We start from the raw sequence: 25,508 nt of genomic DNA, 5'->3' as shown, positions 1-25,508 counted from the left end.
ACAAAAAATAGTCAATACTAATTGGTTAACCTTCCCACCAGGATAAAAAACATAGTCAATACTAATTGGTTAACCTTCCCACAAAAAATTGTCAAAACTAATTGGTTAACCTTCCCACCAGGAACAAAAAATAGTCAATACTCATTGGTTAACCTTCCCACCAGGAACAAAAAATAGTCAATACTAATTGGTTAACTTTCCCACCAGGATAAAAATCTTCCCCTGGCCTCAACTTTCCTGTATCAAAGACCAACCCATCATACAGATGAAAGTTAAATTTTGATTTTTCCGTTAATTTATCACATTAAGCCAGATATAGCATAAATGGGTATGCAGGGGGCATGATGAGAAGCTTTAAGTAATACTGTCATAGACTGGTGTCTTTCTTCACCATTATACTGGACCACTAGCTATATATAGGTTCTCACAACAGTAGTTTAAATTAGTCATGATTAGTGATATTATATAATTCTAATCTGATTCTAAAAAAAAAATCCATCTGTATACTTATGTAATGATATTTATTTTCCAACATTCTTACTTCTAATATTTTGTTTTGTTTAATAATTAGTTTTTGTCTAGAAAGCAAATCTAGTAGAGAGATAATTGACTTGTTTGGAATTGATTCAGTTCCCTGAAGTACATAAAGTATATATAGATATCACAGGTACAGCCTATGGCCACTTTACCACAATGTGACAATCTCGGCCACTTTACCACAATGTGACAATCTCGGCCTCTTTACCACAATGTGACAATCTCGGCCATTTTACCACAATGTGACAATCTCGGCCTCTTTACCACAATGTGACAATCGCGGCCACTTTACCACAATGTGACAATCTCGGCCACTTTACCACAATGTGACAATCTTGGCCACTTTACCACAATGTGACAATCTCGGCCTCTTTACCACAATTTGATAATCTCGGCCACTTTACCACAATGTGACAATCTCGGCCTCTTTACCACAATGTGACAATCTCGGCCACTTTACCACAATGTGACAATCTCGGCCTCTTTACCACAATGTGACAATCTCGGCCACATTACCACAATGTGACAATCTCGGCCTCTTTACCACAATGTGACAATCTTGGCCTCTTTACCACAATGTGACATTCTCTGCCTCTTTACCACAATGTGATAATCTCGGCCACTTTACCACAATGTGACAATCTTGGCCTCTTAACCACAATGTGACAATCTCGGCCTCTTTACCACAATGTGACAATCTCGGCCACTTTACCACAATGTGACAATCTCGGCCTCTTTACCACAATGTGACAATCTCGGCCACTTTACCACAATGTGACAATCTCGGCCTCTTTACCACAATGTGACAATCTTGGCCTCTTTACCACAATGTGACATTCTCTGCCTCTTTACCACAATGTGATAATCTCGGCCACTTTACCACAATGTGACAATCTTGGCCTCTTAACCACAATGTGACAATCTCGGCCTCTTTACCACAATGTGATAATCTCGGCCATTTTACCACAATGTGACAATCTCGGCCTCTTTACCACAATGTGACAATCTCGGCTACTTTACCACAATGTGACAATCTCGGCCACTTTACCACAATGTGACATTCTCTGCCTCTTTACCACAATGTGATAATCTCGGCCACTTTACCACAATGTGACAATCTCGGCCTCTTTACCACAATGAGACAATCTCTGCCTCTTTACCACAATGTGACAATCTCGGCCTCTTTACCACAATGTGACAATCTCTGCCTCTTTACCACAATGAGACAATCTCCAAAGTCTCTATAACAATGGTTGGAAAGATAACAGAATCGGAGATCAGGTGCGAGTAATCCTACACCTGTCTATAAATAGATTTGTCTAAATGTCAGCACTTGATAAACCAGTACCAAGATTTACTATAAAAGGACAAATTCTTCATCTAAATTTATGTTTGTAATTTGACATTGCTCCATATTTCAGTGTTTCGTTAAGTTGTGTTCAATCCAAGCTGTTGACACCCGATGCTATCTCATCTTGTAGATAGATATGTCTGTTGTCTCAATTCCCACGATTCAGGTTCCCCATGTAATGATAGGTCTGGAGGTTAGCTAGCTTTATAGTGTGCACAGGAAATGAATACAGACCGTACAACTGATAGTTTGAATGTGCTAATTCCTTTGACAATATATCAATAAATAAACCTTTGTGCCAGATAAAGGTAAGGTCTGACAGTATTAGGTTGTCGACAATTTCCTTACTCTGACAGCCTAAATATATACCTCAATGTCCCAGTAAAACAACAGGCTTTGTCGGCCCTATACACGCTGATCACCCCGCGGATTGTCGTAATCAGTGTAACAATACACATCAAATACAATGTCGGAATACCAAATACAATGCCACAAATATTGAATACAGTGTCAGAAATATCAAGGTGTTTACAAGACTAATGACACAGATTTCTGTCAGCGATAATAATGGTTCTGTATCCCGACCTCACTCAGGTATCCTGCCAATACAGGTAAATTCTTCTGTGGCAGAACCTGCCCGTACATGTCTCACAAACAACTCCATAAATAAATCAGTTATTAATATTTTGTGGAACGCAGTGTTCGATGTTTGTAACACTTTCCTTTTCAGTCTTATCTCCCCTTTCTGACGGAGAAATTGATTATAAGTCCACTTGACGGTGGAAGCACTCGAGTAAAACGTTATAAATAATTCACACATAAACTGGCTTTGTCTGTTTGATATGTGTTATAAACAAAGTCAGATATCCACCTCAAAGATATGACCAAATAAAAATTTAAAGGATTACAGACCGTGGAGATCGTGTAGATCGGTCTTTTTATGAGGTTCGCAGGTAACAGAACCATCAATCTGTAGTACAAACACATCAAACTCGACAGTAGATCGTTCAGAGTTGGCCGGTTCTCAAAGACAGTACCCTGGGTATACCAACCTTCCAACTTTTTCCCTAAAATTACCTATTTTCATATGAATTTGACTTTGTTATTTTCAAGGATATAATGAAACTACATGAAGTTGGGACCCTGAAAATGAAATAACCAAATAAAATTATGGTCTGTTTTACAATTTCTATGAAAAATGATATCCTACTTCCTAAACAGTTTTGATATTTTTTTTCTTCTATTATATACACTGATCTCAAACTGTTACATGTAACAGGTACCCTGGCAATGACCATACACACTGACTATGACACAATATTCCTCCTGATAAAACTCTGATGTATTTTGTTGAGGTATTGCAGAGATAAAATTCCCAGTTACATCACCAGGAATGTGTAGATAGACCGTTGCAATATCGTCATTATATGTAATGAATGCACCTCAACTACATAATAAAGTGCATTATGTGAATTGTTATCAGTAAATTATAGAGATCTGGTATTGAATCAGTATAATGGGTACAATTGGTTATAGATACTACAGAGGGACCGATAATATACAGGTACCATTACATTTCAATTATGTATATTTAATTAGAATTCTGAGGAATGCTGGACTTCGAACTGGACGGTAATTCAATAGAACTGAGAATCGAGGGTTTATTATCAAGTCATTAGAATTCTGAGGAATGCTGGACTTTAGAACTGGACAGTAATTCAATAGAACTGAGAATCGAGGGTTTATTATATCAAGTCATTAGAATTCTGATCTCTGGACCTATGATGGAAATAATCAATATAATTAATTGCAATATAATAGAATTTTTACGTTATGTGCTGAGGAGCGAGACACCTGAGAGTGATTTCAGTAGGGAAAACATTATAAAATTATTTATTCACTATAATCTCTTTTGATCTGTAGTGTGTGCTGAAACTGGCTATTTATAAAGAACATAATTTTGATCACACAGTAAAATGACAGATACAGTTAAAAATGCTTTGTAAAAAAATATTTGTGAACAAGTGTAACAATGTTTCACATTCCAGTAATGTTAACATTCTAGGAAAGTATGAGCATGATTGACTGGTAGAGACCGTGATTGACTGGTAGAGACAATGATTGACTGGTAGAGACCGTGATTGACTGGTAGAGACCGTGATTGACTGGTATAGACCATGATTGACCGGTAGAGACCATGATTGACTGGTAGAGACCATGATTGACTGGTAGAGACCATGATTGACTGGTAGAGACCATGATTGACCGGTAGAGACCGTGATTGACTGGTATAGACCATGATTGACTGGTAGAGACCATGATTGACTGGTAGAGACCATGATTGACTGGTAGAGACCGTGATTGACTGGTATAGACCATGATTGACCGGTAGAGACCATGATTGACCGGTAGAGACCGTGATTGACTGGTATAGACAATGATTGACTGGTAGAGACCATGATTGACTGGTAGAGACCATGATTGACCGGTAGAGACCGTGATTGACTGGTATAGACCATGATTGACTGGTAGAGACCATGATTGACTGGTAGAGACCATGATTGACCGGTAGAGACCGTGATTGACTGGTATAGACCATGATTGACTGGTAGAGACCGTGATTGACTGGTAGAGACCGTGATTGACTGGTAGAGACCATGATTGACTGGTAGAGACCATGATTGACTGGTAGAGACAATGACTGACTGGTAGAGACCGTGATTGACTGGTATAGACTGTGATTGACTGGTATAGACCGTGATTGACTGGTAGAGACAATGACTGACTGGTATAGACCATGATTGACTGGTATAGACCATGATTGACTGGTAGAGACTATGATTGACTGGTATAGACAATGACTGACTGGTATAGACCATGATTGACTGGTATAGACCATGATTGACTGGTAGAGACTATGATTGACTGGTAGAGACCGTGATTGACTGGTAGAGACCGTGATTGACTGGTATAGACCGTGATTGACTGGTATAGACCGTGATTGACTGGTTGAGACCGTGATTGACTGGTATAGACCGTGATTGACTGGTAGAGACCATGATTGTCTGGTAGAGACTATGATTGACTGGTAGAGACCATGATTGACTGGTATAGACTGTGATTGACTGGTATAGACCGTGATTGACTGGTAGAGACTGTGATTGACTGGTAGAGACCATGATTGACTGGTAGAGACCATGATTGACTGGTATAGACCGTGATTGACTGGTAGAGACCATGATTGACTGGTATAGACCGTGATTGACTGGTAGAGACCATGATTGACTGGTAGAGACAATGACTGACTGGTAGAGACCATGATTGACTGGTAGAGACCGTGATTGACTGGTAGAGACCGTGATTGACTGGTATAGACCATGATTGACTGGTAGAGACCATGATTGACTGGGAGAGACTATGATTGACTGGTAGAGACCGTGATTGACTGGTAGAGACAATGACTGACTGGTAGAGACCGTGATTGACTGGTAGAGACCGTGATTGACTGGTATAGACCATGATTGACTGGTAGAGACCATGATTGACTGGGAGAGACTATGATTGACTGGTAGAGACCATGATTGACTGGTAGAGACCATGATTGACTGGTAGAGACCGTGATTGACTGGTATAGACCATGATTGACTGGTATAGACCATGATTGACTGGTATAGACCATGATTGACTGGTAGAGACTATGATTGACTGGTATAGACAATGACTGACTGGTATAGACCATGATTGACTGGTAGAGACCATGATTGACTGGGAGAGACTATGATTGACTGGTAGAGACCGTGATTGACTGGTAGAGACCGTGATTGACTGGTAGAGACCATGATTGACTGGTAGAGACAATGACTGACTGGTAGAGACCATGATTGACTGGTAGAGACTATGATTGACTGGTAGAGACCGTGATTGACTTGTAGAGACCTTGATTGACTGGTAGAGACCATGATTGACTGGTATAGACCATGATTGACTGGTAGAGACCATGATTGACTGGTAGAGACTATGATTGACTGGTAGAGACCATGGTTGACTGGTAGAATTTGCCTGTCTAGAGACTTCAGTTCACTATGTGTAATACAGAAATCATCAATAGTTTACTCTAATACAGTATATGTATAATGATATTGTGACACATTTGTACATGGTTTGTAAACACAGCCAGTTCTAATGTAGACCCTGGCAATATGAGTAGTATGTATGTACACAAGGAGAATTAGATAGTAACACATTATCATGTACCATCAATCCTGTCTAAAGCCTTCAAGCACTATACAACATTCCTCAATTAAGGCACTCATAATTTGTAAATAATCTAGAGATGTATCAGAGTAGCATCAAGGAGGCTGATAATGACAGCCAGATGCTGTGGTTACCATGACATGTTCTGACTGGAGCCTACAACAGATTACTGTCTACATCAAAATATCTGTCTGGAAATTAACAGGAATCAACAAGCAATCAAGTCGGACAGACTTTAAATTAAAGAGATAATACGGAACAGTACAGTCTATTTTAATTTGTTGTCTGTTGTCAACTATCTTTTGGTTATTAACTCAGCTCCTCGTCAATGGAATTCCATCGCATTGTAAAATTTGGTTCTAATAAAAACAGACTTTGTCCTATAACTTTATTTATTTTACTACAATAATGAAACAAGCTCCAGGCCTTGATGGGAGCCAGCAAGATGTCTTAGTGCGGGAGGATTCCTCCGATCAGGGAAAACACTCGATCAGGGAAAACACTCGATCAGGGAAAACACTCGATCAGGGAAAACACTAGTGTTATACCACTGTACCACCCGCCACCCAAACGTCTCAACTTATATAGACAATCCTTTATCTTACAGTTCTTTTAATGAATTACATAAAACTTGCTGAGTAGGATACTCAGGAGTGCCCGTATATCACATAGGCCTGTATATATAGTTCTCCAACATGTAACTGATGACTTTAATTTGTAGAAATTGGAAAATTCTGACATTACCTTTCAAAAATAGAAAATTTTGTGTTCTTTTTATCAAATTGACACCATATAACACAGTAAAAAAAAAGTAATGATTAAAATACTACATCGTTATCCAGGTAGAGCCAATAGAAATAAAGGAATATATCTATATATGTATACTAGAGTTTGTTTTGAATAGGAGATTGGGATTCTTATGGAAGTGGGGGGATTCCTAATAGAGGTGGGGGTTCTTATATGGAGGTGAAGATTTTCAATGGAGGTGGATAATCTAATGGAGGTGGGAATACTTAATGAAGGTGGAGATCCTTAATGGCGGTGGGGTTTCTTAATGAAGATATGAATTCTTAAGAGTTTTAGTTGTTATGGAAACCGGCTATACAATAATTAACTTGAGTTAGTATTACAGATTTCCACTAACGATATAGATACCATTAATGATAGGCATGCCCAGAAAACGCTGATTTAGTTGATCAAAAACATCGATATCTAAATAACAAAATCAGGCCGAGATATATCAGTGGTTTTATAACATTAATGATAAGCTGTTGATAGGGTCAGTCTTAATTTTATCAAGTCATTAATACCGAATTTGTAGCTTCTGGAGATTAATTAGACTTATATAAACCTTGTATGTCATAAAATCGATAGACGGTACCTGGCTTCATAGCAATTAACACAGGTATATACCTGAGAATCGGCCTCCATCCAGGTGTGCCCAGGTGTACAATACATCTGGCATCTCCAGGTATCCATAACTCAACAAGGCCAAATATAGCCAGTGAAATTACTTGTGTACTAAATAAATAATTAACATCCCAAAGACTATAGGGAATTATTTTTAAATAAGAGTTCATCTACATCTGGAAATGATGTCACAAATCATACACATAATCAATATAATTCTCCCTAAAATCTGTTTCATTCCTTTCAACATACCTGAATATTTTACTAATTCATAACAGTAGCCAGACCAGTATCATGTATCTACATGTCAGTATATCAATATAGTTCATAAAGGGCCTGGATCATTAGCATGATTTATACAAATATTGTGTCCTTGTCAGGTGGTACCTCAATATTTAAACCCTTGTGTGACATCCCTGTGTGATCCTAAAAGAAATATTTACCAAATAAATTTCTTGATTAAACTTGAAATTTTTAACAACAATCATCACTACTTGCTAGATACAGAGAAGTTCACCATACGAGTCTATGTTCCATTATAAAGATTTAAAGATTGAATGCCTTTAATATGGAATGGTAACATAAATTGGATTGATACCCTACGGCCATAATTACAACAAACATAAGTTGTTACTACCATAAACAGTCCTGCTGATATGGCAGGTTTCTCACATTTACAAATCTATAGAAATCTGGGAGAAATTAACTCATTCTTTTTATGTTGTGTAGATGTTAACTCAGTCTTCAGCCTTTTTATGTTGTGTAGATGTTAAGTGTGGGTAGAAAAGTCTATCAGGACAGGTATGTCTCAATCAGGAGATCAGTCAATATTGATGTTTGTACTTTATCACAGAATAAACATTGTCCTAGATCAACGATAGCTGTGACAATAAGGTCAAAGGTCACAGACATCTCAATGCTATCGGCATGTCATCTACATGTGCATTTGTACACACACTCATGAATAATTAAACATTTCTATGGCATTTGTTTTACACAAAGCTATCAAATTTCCAACACAGCACTAGAGACACTACAGGGATTCCCTGGAAGTGAAGAACTAATGTGACAGTAGACTGTCGGAGACCGTGATCAGCCATATTTACATGCATGTCCACTGTAAAATATTGCTGTAGCTACCCATTTATATTCTATTACAGATCTACAACACTACAACTCCTATAAAGTGTGTATCTGTAATATGTGTGCTAAACTATAATTACTAGACTGAAAGTTCACCTTTTTTTTCTAATAAATTAATGTCTAAATAAAAATCAAATTTTTTAGCAGTTTTATTCCTGACCAATCACATTTTTATATCCATTTAAAATGCATAGACTGTATATGTACATATTTTTTTTTATAATTTCTATATTTATCTGAAATTAGGCACACTTTTTAACGAAGTATGCATGTACTAACTGGTATACGTATACCCAGATCTACTACTAGATATAGCAGTAGTTTTTAAAAATCTTTTGAGGGAACACCTTTTGCATAATTATTTTTTTCTCTGTCACAAGTATTTCCTTAACAATAGATAATATATATAACACACACTTATACAAGCTTTGGACTTAAAACCACTAAATACACAGGGTGATAAAGGGAGTGTCAGAAAACATCAAAAACACTGCGATTAACAGTCAGACATTCCAGAAAATACCGATCAATGGGAAGTTATATCAGGGCAGATCGTCATGTTAATGGGAAGTTATATCAGGGCAGATCGTCATGTTAATGGGAAGTTATATCAGGGCAGATCGTCATGTTAATGGGAAGTTATATCAGGGCAGATTGTCATGTTAATGGGAAGTTATATCAGGGCAGATTGTCATGTTTTTATAACACCACAATCAAATGAGTTGCGACAAATACTTTATTTCAAACAGCATGTCAGCCTCAAGAATTATCATTTAAAAAAAGGAAGAAACAGAACAATAGGAATATGTACAGTTGTACAGTAAGGAATGTTTGGCTGTACAGTTAAATTAGGAATATGGCTGGCTGTAGGAATATGGCTGGCCGTACATGTCATAGGTAGGAATACGAATGGCTGTATAGCCCAATTTAGAACTATAGTATGTTAATTTGTTAGGTTACATCTGATGAATCAATCCTATTTTTGAAAAAAAAAAAAAAAAAAAAAAAGTGTAAAGGTTCACAATTCAGCATTAATTAAACTTCCATAACATTTCATTGAAAACATATACAATAGTAAATGTATACCCTCATGTTCTCATCTTGACCCCAAAGTGTGCAATTGCCCAAATGGAATTACATATGCATGCACAGCTCAAATTTAATAAACGAGGCATACAAAATGATGCATCAAGTTGATTTTTGTTTGAAACCTTCGGGCGCGGACAACAAAAATAATTGTATTTCATATAGCAGCTCCCTGGTATTATGGTGTATCTATATAGTATGGTGGCTCGTTAGTGCCAAGTATCAAATCTCGCATTCTCGCTCTCTCGACCTTAGGTCAAATTTAAAAGTGATTTCTCATTCTCGCTGTCGAGTTTTCGCATTCTCGCATTTTTGATCTTAGATAAGGTCGAAAACGCGAGAATGCGAGATTAGGTTTAAACGGCCGTCCTTGCACTCACGCTTCCTCGCATATATATATATATATATCAAACGTAATGTATATCCCTATATACAGTGTATGTTCCTCCAGAAAATAAGCGAACTTCCTTACGCAAGGGAGCAAGAGTGCGAGGGCGGCCGTTAAGGCATAATCTCACATTCTCGACCTAAGGTGGAAAATGCGAGAATGCAAAAACTCAGCGTTTTGGCATTCTCGCTTTTTTGAACTAAGGTCGAGTGTGCGAGAATGCGAGATTTGATACTTGGCCCTAATGAGCCACCATAATATATCTAGTAAACTCCATTTTGTCTTCAGAGGCGGTCCCAGTTATGCAGCCCCTGATATTATACTATAGACCCCACAGTGATTACATACCACGTAGTACCCTCGAATGTTTCGGAGGATGCGGGCCCAGTTATGTAGCCCCTGATATTATGCTGTAGACCCCACAGTGATTACATACCACGTAGTACCCTCGAATGTTTCGGAGAAGAAGGTCCCAGTTATGTAGCCGTGCATCCACATCATCAACATGACGGTTCACACTCTGATTGGTTGGACGAGGGTCACTGAAAAGATAAAAAAATAAAAGGTCAATTCTTTAGATGTACTTTAATTATGTAGTGTCTTCGAATTCCAAAACAATACAAACCAATGACCAGTTGGTCCAGAGTTATCATCTGAAGTAAAACTGTAATCACTGGTCAGGTAGCAGTTCTATCATCAAGTTATGGTCAGAATATCTGATAGAGATGTGTACACGAATGTCATTACCATGTGTATGGAAATTCTATACAAGGAGATAGAATAATTTGATATTATTTACAAAAACAGATACACAAGTTCTTCGAGCCCCAAACAACTTTATCCATATAATGGCTAAACGACATGTTAGTCTCTTTTTTAAACTTCAAATTCAGCTAGGAAGATTTTTCTGTCTTACACTGGGTTGATATTCAGCATGAAATTCTATATCTATAGGGGTAGATAATTCTATCTATACCATATATCTGTAGGGGTAGATAAACCTATCTTTATCATATATCTGTAGGGGTAGATAAACCTATCTATATCATATATCTGTAGGGGTAGATAAACCTATCTATATCATATATCTGTAGGGGTAGATAAATCTATCTATACCATATATCTGTAGGGGTAGATAAACCTATCTATACCATATATCTGTAGGGGTAGATAAACCTATTTATACCATATATCTGTAGGGGTAGATAAATCTATCTATACCATATATCTGTAGGGGTAGATAAACCTATCTATATCATATATCTGTAGGGGCAGATAAATCTATCTATACCATATATCTGTAGGGACAGATAAATCTATGTATACTATATATCTGTAGGGACAGATAAATCTATGTATACCATATATCTGTAGGGACAGATAATTCTATCTATACCATATATCTGTAGGGACAGATAATTCTATCTATACCATATATCTGTAGGGACAGATAATTCTATGTATACCATATATCTGTAGGGGTAGATAATTCTATGTATACCATATATATCTAAAAGGGTAGATAAATCTATATATACCATATATCTGTATCGTAGGGTATATAATTCTATCAATACCATATATATATCTGTAGGGACAGATAAATATATATATACCATATATCTGTAGGGACAGATAAATCTATCTATACCATATATATATCTGTAGGGACAGATAAATCTATCTATACCATATATCTGTAGGGGTAGATAAATCTATGTATACCATATATCTGTAGGGGTAGATAAATCTATCTATACCATATATCTGTAGGGGTAGATAACTCTATGTATACCATATATCTGTAGGGGTAGATAACTCTATGTATACTATATATCTGTAGGGGTAGATAACTCTATGTATACTATATATCTGTAGGGGTAGATAACTCTATGTATATCATATATCTGTAAGGGCAGATAATTCTATGTATACCATATATATCTAAAAGGGTAGATAAATCTATATATACCATATATCTGTAGGGACAGATAAATCTATCTATACCATATATCTGTAGGGACAGATAATTCTATCTATACCATATATATATCTGAAGGGGCAGATATTTCTATCTATACCATACGTAGGGGCAGATAATTCTATCTATACCGTACATATATATACCATATATATGTTGTAAGGGCAGACAAATCTATGTAAACAGCATGTAAAGCCAGGTCGATAATATTGATACTGACATGCAACAACCATTGACCCGAGTTGATCAAGCACGTAATAAGATACCATAAATAATTCTCTCCATTGATTATAACAGACATTTCCTCTATACTACATTGTAGGTCACCATCGACATGCGTGCTGTGGTATTTAACATGTTATCTGTTTAGACTTTTGTTACCGGTGTCATATAAGATAAGTATCCCCCATAGGATTTGTATCCGGATACTAAAACTGGCCATAGGATTTGTATCCCCCCCATAGGAAAAGTATCCCCCCTATTCATACGAAACCTTATCTGTATACGGGTGTTCAATACAATGAATTTATATACTAGAAAGTATTAATGAACTCTTTTTTTGATAATTGGAGGATTAAAGGAGTTTTTAAGATATTGGGAGAATGGACTGCAGGGGTGTATGTTTTATATACAGACTTATCTATTTAATCATGACATGTCAATTTAAGTGACAGCAAATATGATATAAACAATTTGCAGTGGTTCCCTGTTCACTTTTATATATGTGTTCATCTCTGCATAACTGGTGACTCTTAACCTAGGTGTATATAATGGTTGTCATCAAAGACAATTAGGGAGGGGGTGGTGAGCAGTCATGCATGGGGTCAGGGTGTGATGTACACACAATCAGCAGGATGGCCATGGACTTGACAGGTGTGAATTTATTGTGGATGATGTGTGTTATGACAAGCATTTTTTTTTTTAAGTCTTAAACTTATAAATATTAGGATTTGGTTTGGTTTAAAGAAAATAGCTCATAGAGATTTAGGTGGGTTTTTTTTATTTAAACATTTATTACTATTATTATATTGTCCATATTTCTTTAGTATTAATTATTATTATATATAATCTATAATTATAAGTTATTACCTAGTACTGTGTGATATAAATGAATATTTAATAATGGCTTTGATTTATAAAAGGTATATATATATATACATACCATTTTTCCCAATTTCCAGAAAGACATGGATTTTTACATTAACAATTAAAAAAAAATTAAGTTTTTGCTGGTTCGTTTCAATATGGTTTTCTCCATTCACAACTTGACAAGATAAATTGGATGCATACAATATTAACAAAACAAATATAATCTATCTTTTAACATCCTTTCTTTAACATAAATATGCTGATTTCTATAGCCATAGCATTTGTATCCCCTCATTTCTTAATTAATTAAGTTAATTTCTATAACAGTAGGATTTGTAGCTCCCCTACTTTATGTCATTTAATCTGATTTCTATAGCCATAGGAATTGTATCCCCCCTACTTAATGTCATTTAATCTGATTTCTATAGCCATAGGAATTGTACCCCCCCCCCCCCCCCCCCCCCTACTTTATGTCATTAAAGCTGATTTCTATAGCCATAGGATTTGTATCCCCCCTACTTTATGTCAATAAGGCTTATTTCTATAGCCATAGGATTTGTATCCCCCCTACTTTATGTCATTAAGGCTTATTTCTATAGCCATAGGATTTGTATCTCCCATGTCATATACCAGGGTAAGTTGATTTCTATAGCCGTAGGATTTGTATCCCCCCTATACTTTATGTCATTTCAGCTGATTTCTATAGCCATAAGAATTGTATCCCCCCTACTTTATGTCATTTAATCTGATTTCTATAGCCATAGGATTTGTATCCCCCCTACTTTATGTCATTTAATCTGTTTTCTATAGCCGTAGGAATTGTATCCCCCCTACTTTATGTCATTAAGGCTGATTTCTATAGCCATAGGATTTGTATCCCCCCTACTTTATGTCATTTAGGCTGATTTCTATAGCCATAGGATTTGTATCCCCCCTACTTTATGTCATTAAGGCTTATTTCTATAGCCGTAGGAATTGTATCTCCCAACTTTATGTCATATACCAGGGTAAGTTGATTTCTATAGCCATAGGAATTGTATCCCCCCTACTTTATGTCATTTAATCTGATTTCTATAGCCATAGGATTTGTATCCCCCTCTACTTTATGTCATATTAGTTGATTTCTATAGCCGTAGGATTTGTATCCCCCTACATTATGGCATTTAAGCTGATTTCTATAGTCGTAGGAATTGTATCCCCCCAACTTAAGTATGTCATTAAAATTATGGTTCTTATTGGAAAACCTGTTTATAGTGACCGGTTGCCATAGCAACCATAATTTTGAGAAAAAGAAAGAGGCATGCACATCTACACATGGTCAATACGGGGTATACTCATATTCTATCGAAGTAACAAGATAGGTACAAACATGGTCTAACAGTAACTGGTGGGCATACTCATGTTCTATCAAAGTACCAAGATAGGTACAAACATGGTCTAACAGTAACGGGTGGGCATACTCATGTTCTATCAAAGTAACAAGATAGGTACAAACATGGTCTAACAGTAACGGGTGGGCATACTCATGTTCTATCAAAGTAACAAGATAGGTACAAACATGGTCTAACAGTAACGGGTGGGCATACTCATGTTCTATCAAAGTAACAAGATAGGTACAAACAAGGTCTAACAGTAACGGGTGGGTAAACTCATATTCTATCGAAGTAACAAGATAGCTAGTTTACATGTTTTGATAGTATTAGTATAACAAAAGGCAATATAGATAATATTATAGATAAAGATAACAAAATGTTATTTTTTGCACAACAAAAGATGTGACCCTTACGTGGTTTCAGTATAGAATTATACATGGAATATTGGCAATATGAGTACTGTAAATCACTTACATTTTGCGTGGGATTTATTTTCCTGTTAATTCGCGAGGAGAGTCAAACGCAAATTCAAATCCCTCACGAATATTTATATAAGAATGACAATAATAAGTGGTGTCCATTTTGAATCTATCGTAATCTTTATTTGGTGAACAGACATCGCCATTTAAGTATATATCTAGAGTGTATTTTTATATCACAAAACACCAACATTTCACACACAAAAAACCCGCTGAACACTAATATTGTAGTTGAACTCGGACTTATTAACAATACCTTCTAGACGACGATTTAGTTAATTTAAGCGCAGAAGGTCTGATCCCGAAGATCCTGGATAATCACCCGGAAGACGTCGTACTTGCTTACATACATGTATTTTGTACTTCACATCACTTGATTCTACATGTTTGTTCACTGTTTCTGTAATTGGGACTGGCAAATTATCTTTGGTTACTATTTTTAGCTCACCTGGCCCGAAGTGCCAGTGAGCTTATGGCATGGTGCGTCGTCTGTCCGTCAACTTTTCCTTTAAATCGCTACTAGTCCTAAACTACTCGGTGGATTTTGATCCATATTTGGTCTGAAGCATCTTTGGGTGAAGGGGAACCAATTTTGTATAAACGGTGGGTCTGGCCTCCCAGGGGCCTAAGGGGCGGGGCCCAATAGGGGAAATATAGCAAATTCTTTGAAATCCTTCTTCTTCTGTAGGAATAAAGGGATTTGATCCATATTTGGTCTGAAACATCCTTGGGTGAAGGGGAACCAATTTTGTATAAACGGTTGGTCTGGCCCCCCAGGGGCCCAATAGGGGAAATAGAGATTAGTCTTTAAATTGCTACTAGTCATAAAGTTTTTAATGGATTTTAACCAGATTCTGTCAGGAACATCTTTGTGGGAAGGGGAACAGAGTTTGTATAAATTTTTACTATGAACCCCCAGGGGCCTGAGGGGCGGGGCAAATAGGGAAAATAGGGTTAATCCTTTAAATCGCTACTAGTCATAAAGTTATAAATGAATTTGAACCAAATTTGGTCAGGAACATCCTTGGAAGAAGGGAAACAGAATTTGAACTAGAACTGTCTCCAGAATGGCTGATTAATACCCCCGCAATCTGCACAAGTCAATGGTGAATTGGAACTGTTAATTAGAGGCTTATTAAGATAACCCAGTAATATAGTGACCAGTTGCCATAGCAACCATAATTAAAAAAAAAAAAAAAAAGTGGCATGCACATCTACACATGGTCCTCTATATTTGTGTGAAGTTTCATTGAATTGGCCTATCGGTTAGGAGGAGTTGTCCGGACACACTTAAAGTTATGGTTCTTATCAGAAAACCTGTTTATAGTGACCAGTTGCCATAGCAACCGTAATTTTGAGAAAAATAAAGTGGCATGCACATCTATACATGGTCCTCTATATTTGTGTGAAGTTTCAATGAAATCGGCCCTTTGGTTTAGGAGGAGTTGTCCAGACAAAATGCGTCTACAGACAACGGACGGACGGACATAAAGTAGGGGGGATACAAATCCTATGGCTATAGAAATCAGATTAAATGACATAAAGTAGGGGGAATACAAATCCTATGGCTATAGAAATCAGCCTAAATGACATAAAGTAGGGGGGATACAATTCCTATGGCTATAGAAAGCAGATTAAATGACATAAAGTAGTGGGGATACAAATCCTATGGCTATAGAAATCAGCCTACATGACATCAAGTAGGGGGATACAATTCCTACGGCTATAGAAATCAGCCTAAATGACATAAAGTTGGGGTGATACAAATTCTAATAAAATATTGATTAGGTTGAATATTAACTGTATGTATTCAGACACACTTATTCATTCACATATATGTTGATAAAATCTTTGTTCTAACTGATGATTGTCTGATTGAAAACAATAAACTATTCCATTTGAAGAAGACAGAAATCAGCTGTTAATGCAGTTTTTGATGATTTCTGTTCCTATCACCGACTTTTCATATATTTTTTTCTAGATAAATTCAACAGTCAGCACAATGAAACAAATAAAGTGTGCAATGTATGTTTAACTTTGATTCATTATTACATATATGATGAAATTGTTGAATACGATCCTAACGAACGAAGTAATACTTAAAGAAAAAGAAAAACTTGATAACATGTGTTATCACTATTTCATATTGCATCTATATGCAATTCTTCAGACTTTGAACATTTTTAACAATTTTGGATAGAACATATATTTGTGTCATTTGAAAATGTCCTAAATACATAATAACAAGTCAATTCTTTAATTCACTAGAAATGAAACTCAAAATTTAAAGTAATGATCACTTGAGTGATTTAAAAGCACACATCTTTATACAGCACATAGATCATGATTTATTTCCTCTTTTCAGTGGGACCCAGAAGAAAATCTGTGATTTGGTTGATGAATTCAAATTCATGTTGGTTGTTTTAGGTTCTTTTTAAGAATGACTTAATGATATATTCTTTTACCCCACTCCAACATCTACATAGGTGAACAGGTGATAGGTAATAATGATTAAAACAACACTCTGTCCACTATGACAGATATTCCCTGGGGCCATCTAACAGGTTTACCTTTCCCCAGGTGACACGTACAGGGCAGACTTTATATTCAGTATAAGTTTCAATTATTACTGCTTCAGTGACTATATCAGGGTTGATCAACAATTCAAATGATTTTTAACAGTTTTGAAATAATTCATCAATTTTATTGAATAGTGAAAGAGAAAAAAAAAATGAAATTATATGATAATACTTTATTGTCCAACCTTTTAAAGCAGTTTAACGGTAAAAAAAAACATTTCCAAAATTCTTACATTGTTACCTTATGATAAATTTTAGGGGGGGATACAATTCCTATGGGGGGGATACTTATCCTATGGCCATTTATTGTATCCGGATACTTATCCTATGGCCAAATATTGTACCCGGATACTAATCCTATGGCCTGTTTTGGTATCCGGGTACTTATCCTATGGGGGATACAAATCCCACATGACACCGGCCGTTATAATCAATTCCAGTTATCACTGACTCCATAGAAAAGATAATTCATATTAAACTCCATAGAGTTGCTTTCCATAACCACTCAATACAGATACACCTAAAGCTTTTTACTGGGAAAAAATGTTTGTTTTCACTCAATGGATTGGGTTAGGCCAAAAAGAGTAAATATATGTTTATTATCTTCCTTAATTGTATTTTTACTTACACAAATGTTTACAAAGCCATTTGTATATAGTCTGCATTCCATCGACCAACCTAAACTTTTTTTTGAAAATTTGTACACAAAAAAATATCTTTGGAAAAATTCTGCACAGAACAAGAGAAATGGTCTTACATATATATAGGGTTTTATAAATCATGATCAGTAAACATTTCCTACAAAACGAACATGTTTTTTTGGGGGGCCTTTTTTAATTTGATACCTATGAATGTCAACATGATGCACGACACAAAAATCTCACCTGATCCCCGATAATGGATCCCTACAAATGAAGACATGGACCAGAGTTACAGGTAAATTAAAGGTAGCGTCTGAACCAGGACAACTCGTTAAGTGGACACAATAAATCCTTATCAATGAAGTCCCAATGAAATACATTAACTTTCCAGACCAATGACCACTTCATTTACTACCTGTAGTGGTCAGGTAAAAAGTCACAGGTGAAATCTTCAGAGGAATTTATTTGAAACATGATCATGTGTACAGTAATTGGTATAAAAAGCAGGACTGGGAATTTTTTATAAAAACACACAGGTGAAAATTTTCAGATGAATTTATTTGAAACATGATGATCATTGTACATAGAGTAATAGGTCTAAAATATGAATGCAATATTATTTTGAAGAGAAATTGATTATACCCTTTAATGGATCTGAAATGGATTTTTATTGTTATATATAAATCACAGCTGATATATATATAGCACGATTCAAGATATACCGATGTTTATCATGTATACAAATGTACATCAAGTCCTGTACATGTTCTGTTACAGTAAAGCCAGCTGAAGGAAGACCTGCAGACTAACATGTATACAAGGCCTGGCCTTATAACAACCTGTACGCTTACAGGGCTGTGACCTTTGAAATCCCAATTATGATTGTCAACATTAATAGATTTAGCATGTATATCTGAAAGTTAATGTCCTGGGTATGTAGTGTGGTACATGTAGTACGACATGTTACTTCAGGATTTAACCTACTAAACCCCACGACTAACTAACAGGTTCAGTACGATACAGTGTAAATTAAACCAGTAAAGTGTCATATCAGATTCGGAACAAAATGATGTGGCAGCCTTGATGTACGTGTAACATGGTTGGTGACCAATACATGACAAACATTAGGGACTGAACAGAGAAAGATACCAGACTTAATTAGCAAAGTTATCACAGCACCATGTATATCTGTATACATTAGTAATTAAATCAAACCATTAGATGGTCTCCATTAAGAATGAACTAATTTATCACAAATTACATGATGTTAAATTACCATTTAGCAAAAAAGGCCAATGAAACTAGATACCAAATTTTATAACATGTACAATCCCCCCCTCCTTTCTCGTTTATTTTTCATTTGACTTGATAACACTGAGAATCTAATAAGGACATCTCTACTTTGATGAAATAACCACTTGGCTTTAAACATCCCCTCCTCGAAAAATATCCCTGGGATTTATTAGGACAAAAATGGTATAAGTTATTTTGATTGATTAATTACATCTAACACAGAAACAATAGCATACTTATCTACCATCTTTCTGTTTACATGTGTTTTTGTACAATAAATGTACTGGTATCAAAACAGTTTGTAAGCTGTCAGAGAAAACACATGGTCCAGTCAGTGGCCACACATGGCGGCATCATTAGTCGAGCCGTGGCATGGCGGCATCTTCATTAAACATGGCCATCACAAACACATGCAAATTAAATCCAGCCCATGGACCATGGAGGAAACATTCTTTCATTAAATACACGTCCAGCCATCTTAACCCTAACACGTTCAGAAACATTCAGTAATTAGATTTATATTTAATAACAGCATGCTGTTTTAATAGTGTACATACATGTTTATAATTTCGTTAAGATGTGTATTCAAACCTTTTGGTTATTTGAAATACAAGGTAGGCTGAATTTTATTAAAGGAAGAATTTATTAAATTGAATCTAGTAAGTTATATTTAAAAAAAAAAAAACTAGTTCTCATAATTATGGTAATTATAACATACATTACATATCCCTAGTAGACTTCACAATCATTACCTAACATCATAAGGCCTTAACCCTACATAGTCTTTGTTCCTCTACTTCTCTCAGATTTCTCCTATCTATAGTAATATTCTAGGACACACTTCTCTTTTAAAAAATTCATTATAACTCCCAAAGTATTTATAAACCTAGGGTATAATTCCAGCTGAAAACCAATTTACATCAGTATATACATTAACTAGCTATAAATTTATCATTTCTATACCTATATATGATTAAGGTATTAAGAGTATCACAAACTAGCAAGTGGAGTCTTGCTGAGTTTTCCTTGAAGAAGCCAGCTAGGTCATAAAAAACAAATTCCATGGTTCTAACTGTAAAATATTCATACACAATAAACATACTACATGGACTATGCTTAGTTTTCTTGATAATGCACTGAAAAAAACTGGTGTAACCTTTGTTAAATGTGTAAAACAGAATCCCAGTCTGTATTAATAAGATAGGGTACCAATTTACCAGAAAAACACTTATTTTTTCATGTGGCCTTAAAAACAAAATTTGATTAACTCTTCCTAGATTAAATAACATACAAATATGTGTAGGTGATTATAAATTACTCGAGGTATTTTGCTGATTACTTCCCTTGGAGAGTTCTGTTACAACCATGCAGGTTTTGGTGGGCACCATCTACAAAAGATGACTGTAGATCTACTGATCATGATCCCCCCCCCCCCCCAAGTTAATATGACGCCAGCTTCAACTATTTGATTACATAATTCAATTTAATCTATTTTCATGAGAAAGCAGTTAATGACAAAGAATTTGAAAAGTGAAAGCTTCTTGTGTGTAACTAACAACCCCATTTTTTTAAAAGATATCTGTACCACATGTATATAGATCTATGAACGCTGGCTGTACATGAAAAACCAGGGGCCACAAGGCTGTGGACCAATGTAATATAACAAGTGTTATTGAACCAGACTCATTGATTGTCGTTATGTCAACGTTATAATTTCTTAATTGAGATTTTACTCATGCGAAATTTTTTTTATATATTGCATTTTTTGCGACCTTGCAAACTACAACAGATGATATCTGGAATATGTACAGTATGTGTGGAATATGATATATACTTATGTATGTGTGGAATATGATATATACTTATGTATGTGTGGAATATGATATATACTAATGTATGTTTGGAAGCTTAAGATGATAAATACTTATGTATGTGTGGAATGTGATAAATAATTATTTATGTGTGGAATATAATAAATATTTATGTATATGTGGAATATGATAAATACTTATGTATGTGTAGAATATGATAAATACATGTACTTATGTGTGTGTGGAATACGATCTATAATTATGTATGTGTGGAATATGATAAATATTAAAGTATGTGTGGAATACGAAAAATATTAAAGTATGTGTGGAATATGATAAATACATGTACTTATGTATGTGTGGAATATGATCTATAACTATGTATGTGTGGAATATGATAAATATTAAATTATGTGTGGAATATGATAAATACATGTACTTATGTATGTGTGGAATACGATCTATAATTATGTATGTGTGGAATATAATAAATATTAAGTATGTGTGGAATATAATAAATATTAAAGTATGTGTGGAATATGAAAAATACTAATGTATGTGTGGAATACGATAAATACTTATGTGTGGAATATGATAAATATTAAAGTATATGTGGAATATGATAAATATTAAAGTATGTGTGGAATATGATAAATGCTTCTGTATGTGTGGAATATGATAAATACTTCTGTATGTGTGGAATATGATAAATACTTATGTGTGGAATATGATGAATACTTATTTATGTGTGGAATATGATGAATACTTATGTATGTGTAGAATATGATAAATACTTATGTATGTGTGGAATACGATAAATAATTATTTATGTGTGGAATATGATAAATACTTATGTGTGGAATATGATATATACTTGTGTGGAATATGATGTATACTTATGTATGTGTGGAATACGATCAATACTTATGTATGTGTGGAATATGATAAATATTTGTGTTTGTGGAATATGATAAATATTCGTGTTTGTGGAATATGATAAATACTTCTGTATGTGTACATGTGGAATATGATAAATACTAATGTATGTGTGGAATATGATATATACTTATGTGTGGAATATGATAAATATTAAAGTATGTGTGGAATATGATATATACTTATGTGTGGAATATGATAAATATTAAAGTATGTGTGGAATATGATATATACTTATGTGTGGAATATGATAAATACTTATGTATGTGTGGAATACCATGAATACTTATGTATGTGTGGAATATGATAAATATTTGTGTTTGTGGAATATGATAAATACTAATGTATGTGTGGGATACGATAAATACTTATGTATGAGTGGAATACGACATATGCCTAGGCACATAAAATCCAATAATTGTAACATTTGTCCACACTGTAAATATAGTGGCAATTATAGTGTAGACGGAAACAGGATCAATACAAACCTACAAAAACAGGAACTGATGGGAAGTACGCCGGTATATTTAAACCAAGCGACATGTATTTTATAAAACATCAGGAAACTACACGCTGTATTTGCCAGTGTTTATTTTGTCTATGTACAAACCCTGACAAACAAAGAATACTTTCATAGTTGATTCTATATACACTATGTACTGGTACCCTGCCTTATACTGTGTTGGACCTTATAAGGCCACATGTAGTTACAATAATGACTGGGGTGAACATGCTTCTCCTCACACAATAACATACCATATTGGCCTGATTTCCTATTGTGCCTCTTTTTAATAACTATTATACTGAATATCAAAGTTTTTGTGTCTTTTGACTCTCCTAATTGAGATTTGACTCCTGGGATTGAAGGGACATATCTAATTTACTATGATTTGACCCTTCATATTTCTTAGAAATAACCATTTGTCTCCTGAAATGGCTAAAAATCAAAGGTCAACTGGATCATGTGGATGCCCTGGTTTTATTCAGCTTTGCATTCATTTAACTCCCTTACTAGACCAGTGAAATATTGAAATAATTTATTATATTCAAATTAAAATCTACCTAATGTAACTTTATACCAGTAATTCTTCAGCATTTTGAATTGATATCAAGTTCTAATCCTACAGTTTTTCCTTAACTTAAATTAGCCAACAGATATGAACACTTGGTACTTGTACTACATGTGTAATGGCATAGGAACTTGAGCTCTCAATCTTCTGTCCTAACCATTTTGTAAAATCATCTGATTGAATAAGCCTAATTTTATGAAAATTATTCCATTGAGGAAACATGATAAGAAATTATACAATGCTATATTAATCTTTAAATAAGCCCCCTTCTCTCGTATGAAAATTAAAATTAATATCAAATAAGCCCCCTTCTCTGGTATGAAAATTAAAATTAATATCAAAGTATGCAGATGGCTAATTTGTGAATCACTTTTAGCTTATGTACTATTCTTAAAATTGCTGAAAAATGAGGACAAGGGTTATTTGTGAGCAAGGACTTATTTGCAAATAAATATACTAAACTGCATATATATAGGCCTACATGTACCTGTAGCATATATATTAGCAAATGAGGATTGAAGAAAGTGTGAAAATAATATGCCATCAAAATGAATGTGTTTACAGTAATTAGTAAAATGGTATTAAAGACTGTTTAATGCCTTTGGTAATTTGGTCCATTATTCCCTGGGTGAAAAAAAGAGATAAGCATTAACTAAGGACATAGGACCACAGATAAAATGAGGTGGTGCACCAGGTGACCTCAGCAATGACCCCCCCCCCCCCCCCCCAAAAAAAAAAAAACAAACCCTAATTTATTTGACGGAGGGGAATCACCCAAGTCTGATGACAAGCTAATTAGTACCTACATTAGCATGGGATGTCCTTGTGCTAATATAATTGCTTCATTAGTCTACTGACATAATACTCTGAAAATTACCTTTACAAATACCATACGGTTATACCTACATGTATTATATCTATACATATAAATAGACAAATATGCTCAAACAATGAACAGGCTGTATGGCATTTAATGAGAATTTTTAAATCACAAAAAACAACCACACACTGGTTCAGATATCTCAAGCATGGGGTTATCTCGTATTTAATCCGACAACAATGTACTATTATAAGTAGATTTTTAATCCGGAATATAACGTGTATTTACATGCAAATTAGTCATGGTCGTATTTATAATGAACTTTAATTAAATAAACCTATTACGATTGAAAGACACTTACATCTGTTGCATGACATCGTTAAGGAATATCCCGTTATACAGGTCGGCATACTCCACAGATTTACCTTGATTGAAAGACTCCACCTGTAAAATAAAGAAAACACACCTGTGCTGGGATCAGGTCATAACAAACAGAACAACGCTCTGGATCTCGGAAAAATATTTCTCGGCAACGCCAACAAAACCTACCACACTTACCCATAAAACGAGCGGAGTCTCCATAATGTTTTTAATGGCAGCCATTCTAAGCTATAGCCTGCCTGATCATGTATTTCTTTTCAATTTTAACAAAGTGTAAAATTCACATGAGACATGTTGAATTTTACAAACTAACTCCATTGTGAGGAATAACGGAGCGTAAACAAGATGGAAACTACATGGTATATTAATCCTTTCCTTGGAAAATTATGTAATCCATTCGTAAATATCGGAAACAAAATAAAAGCACGTGAAATATTCACAACCGACACACAAACGCTGTCACACACTGTCACACACAAATATCAGTTTTCAGGTAACACCGACTGGCTGACATGAGCATGGTTGACCTTTGACCTACGAGCAGGAATTCCTACGCGAAATTGGTCAGTAATAAATGGTTAATAACAGCAAAGTCATCATTTGAATACACCATCTATGACCACAACTATCACAGAACTGCACAATAAGAACAGAAACTTCAAGCATAAATCCGGTTAAGAAGATATTCAGTGAAATTGCTGATAGAATTATATTCTATACTAGGTGCTTTGCGGACGTCCATGACATCTGACGGTGGATACCAATGACGCTAAAGTGGAGATAACTCTTGATGAGATTCATTTTAAATTGGCACTGCCTAAGACTCACAGTATTTTTAAGTATTTTAAATGAAAGTTCGTGATATGCTATACCACTTGCTTTGTGA

The 25,508-nt window shown here is 35.1% G+C and overlaps 1 protein-coding gene across 1 annotated transcript in view; it reads right to left on the bottom strand.

Moving 5' to 3' along the window:
* LOC117323235 (girdin-like) overlaps window positions 1–24,844 on the bottom strand; it is a 72,191-nt gene extending 47,347 nt beyond the window's left edge. The window contains 3 exon segments of the mRNA XM_033878303.1: window positions 10,606–10,711; window positions 24,603–24,685; window positions 24,800–24,844. Of these exon segments, the coding sequence (XP_033734194.1) occupies window positions 10,606–10,711; window positions 24,603–24,685; window positions 24,800–24,844 (234 nt within the window).
* Between the last annotated feature and the right edge of the window lie 664 nt (window positions 24,845–25,508).

Source organism: Pecten maximus, chromosome 3 (genome assembly GCF_902652985.1).
Source record: "Pecten maximus chromosome 3, xPecMax1.1, whole genome shotgun sequence".
Classification (NCBI taxonomy): domain Eukaryota; kingdom Metazoa; phylum Mollusca; class Bivalvia; order Pectinida; family Pectinidae; genus Pecten; species Pecten maximus.
The sequence above is the reverse complement of the archived record's forward strand: the minus strand, read 5'-3'. Positions and strand labels throughout refer to the sequence as shown.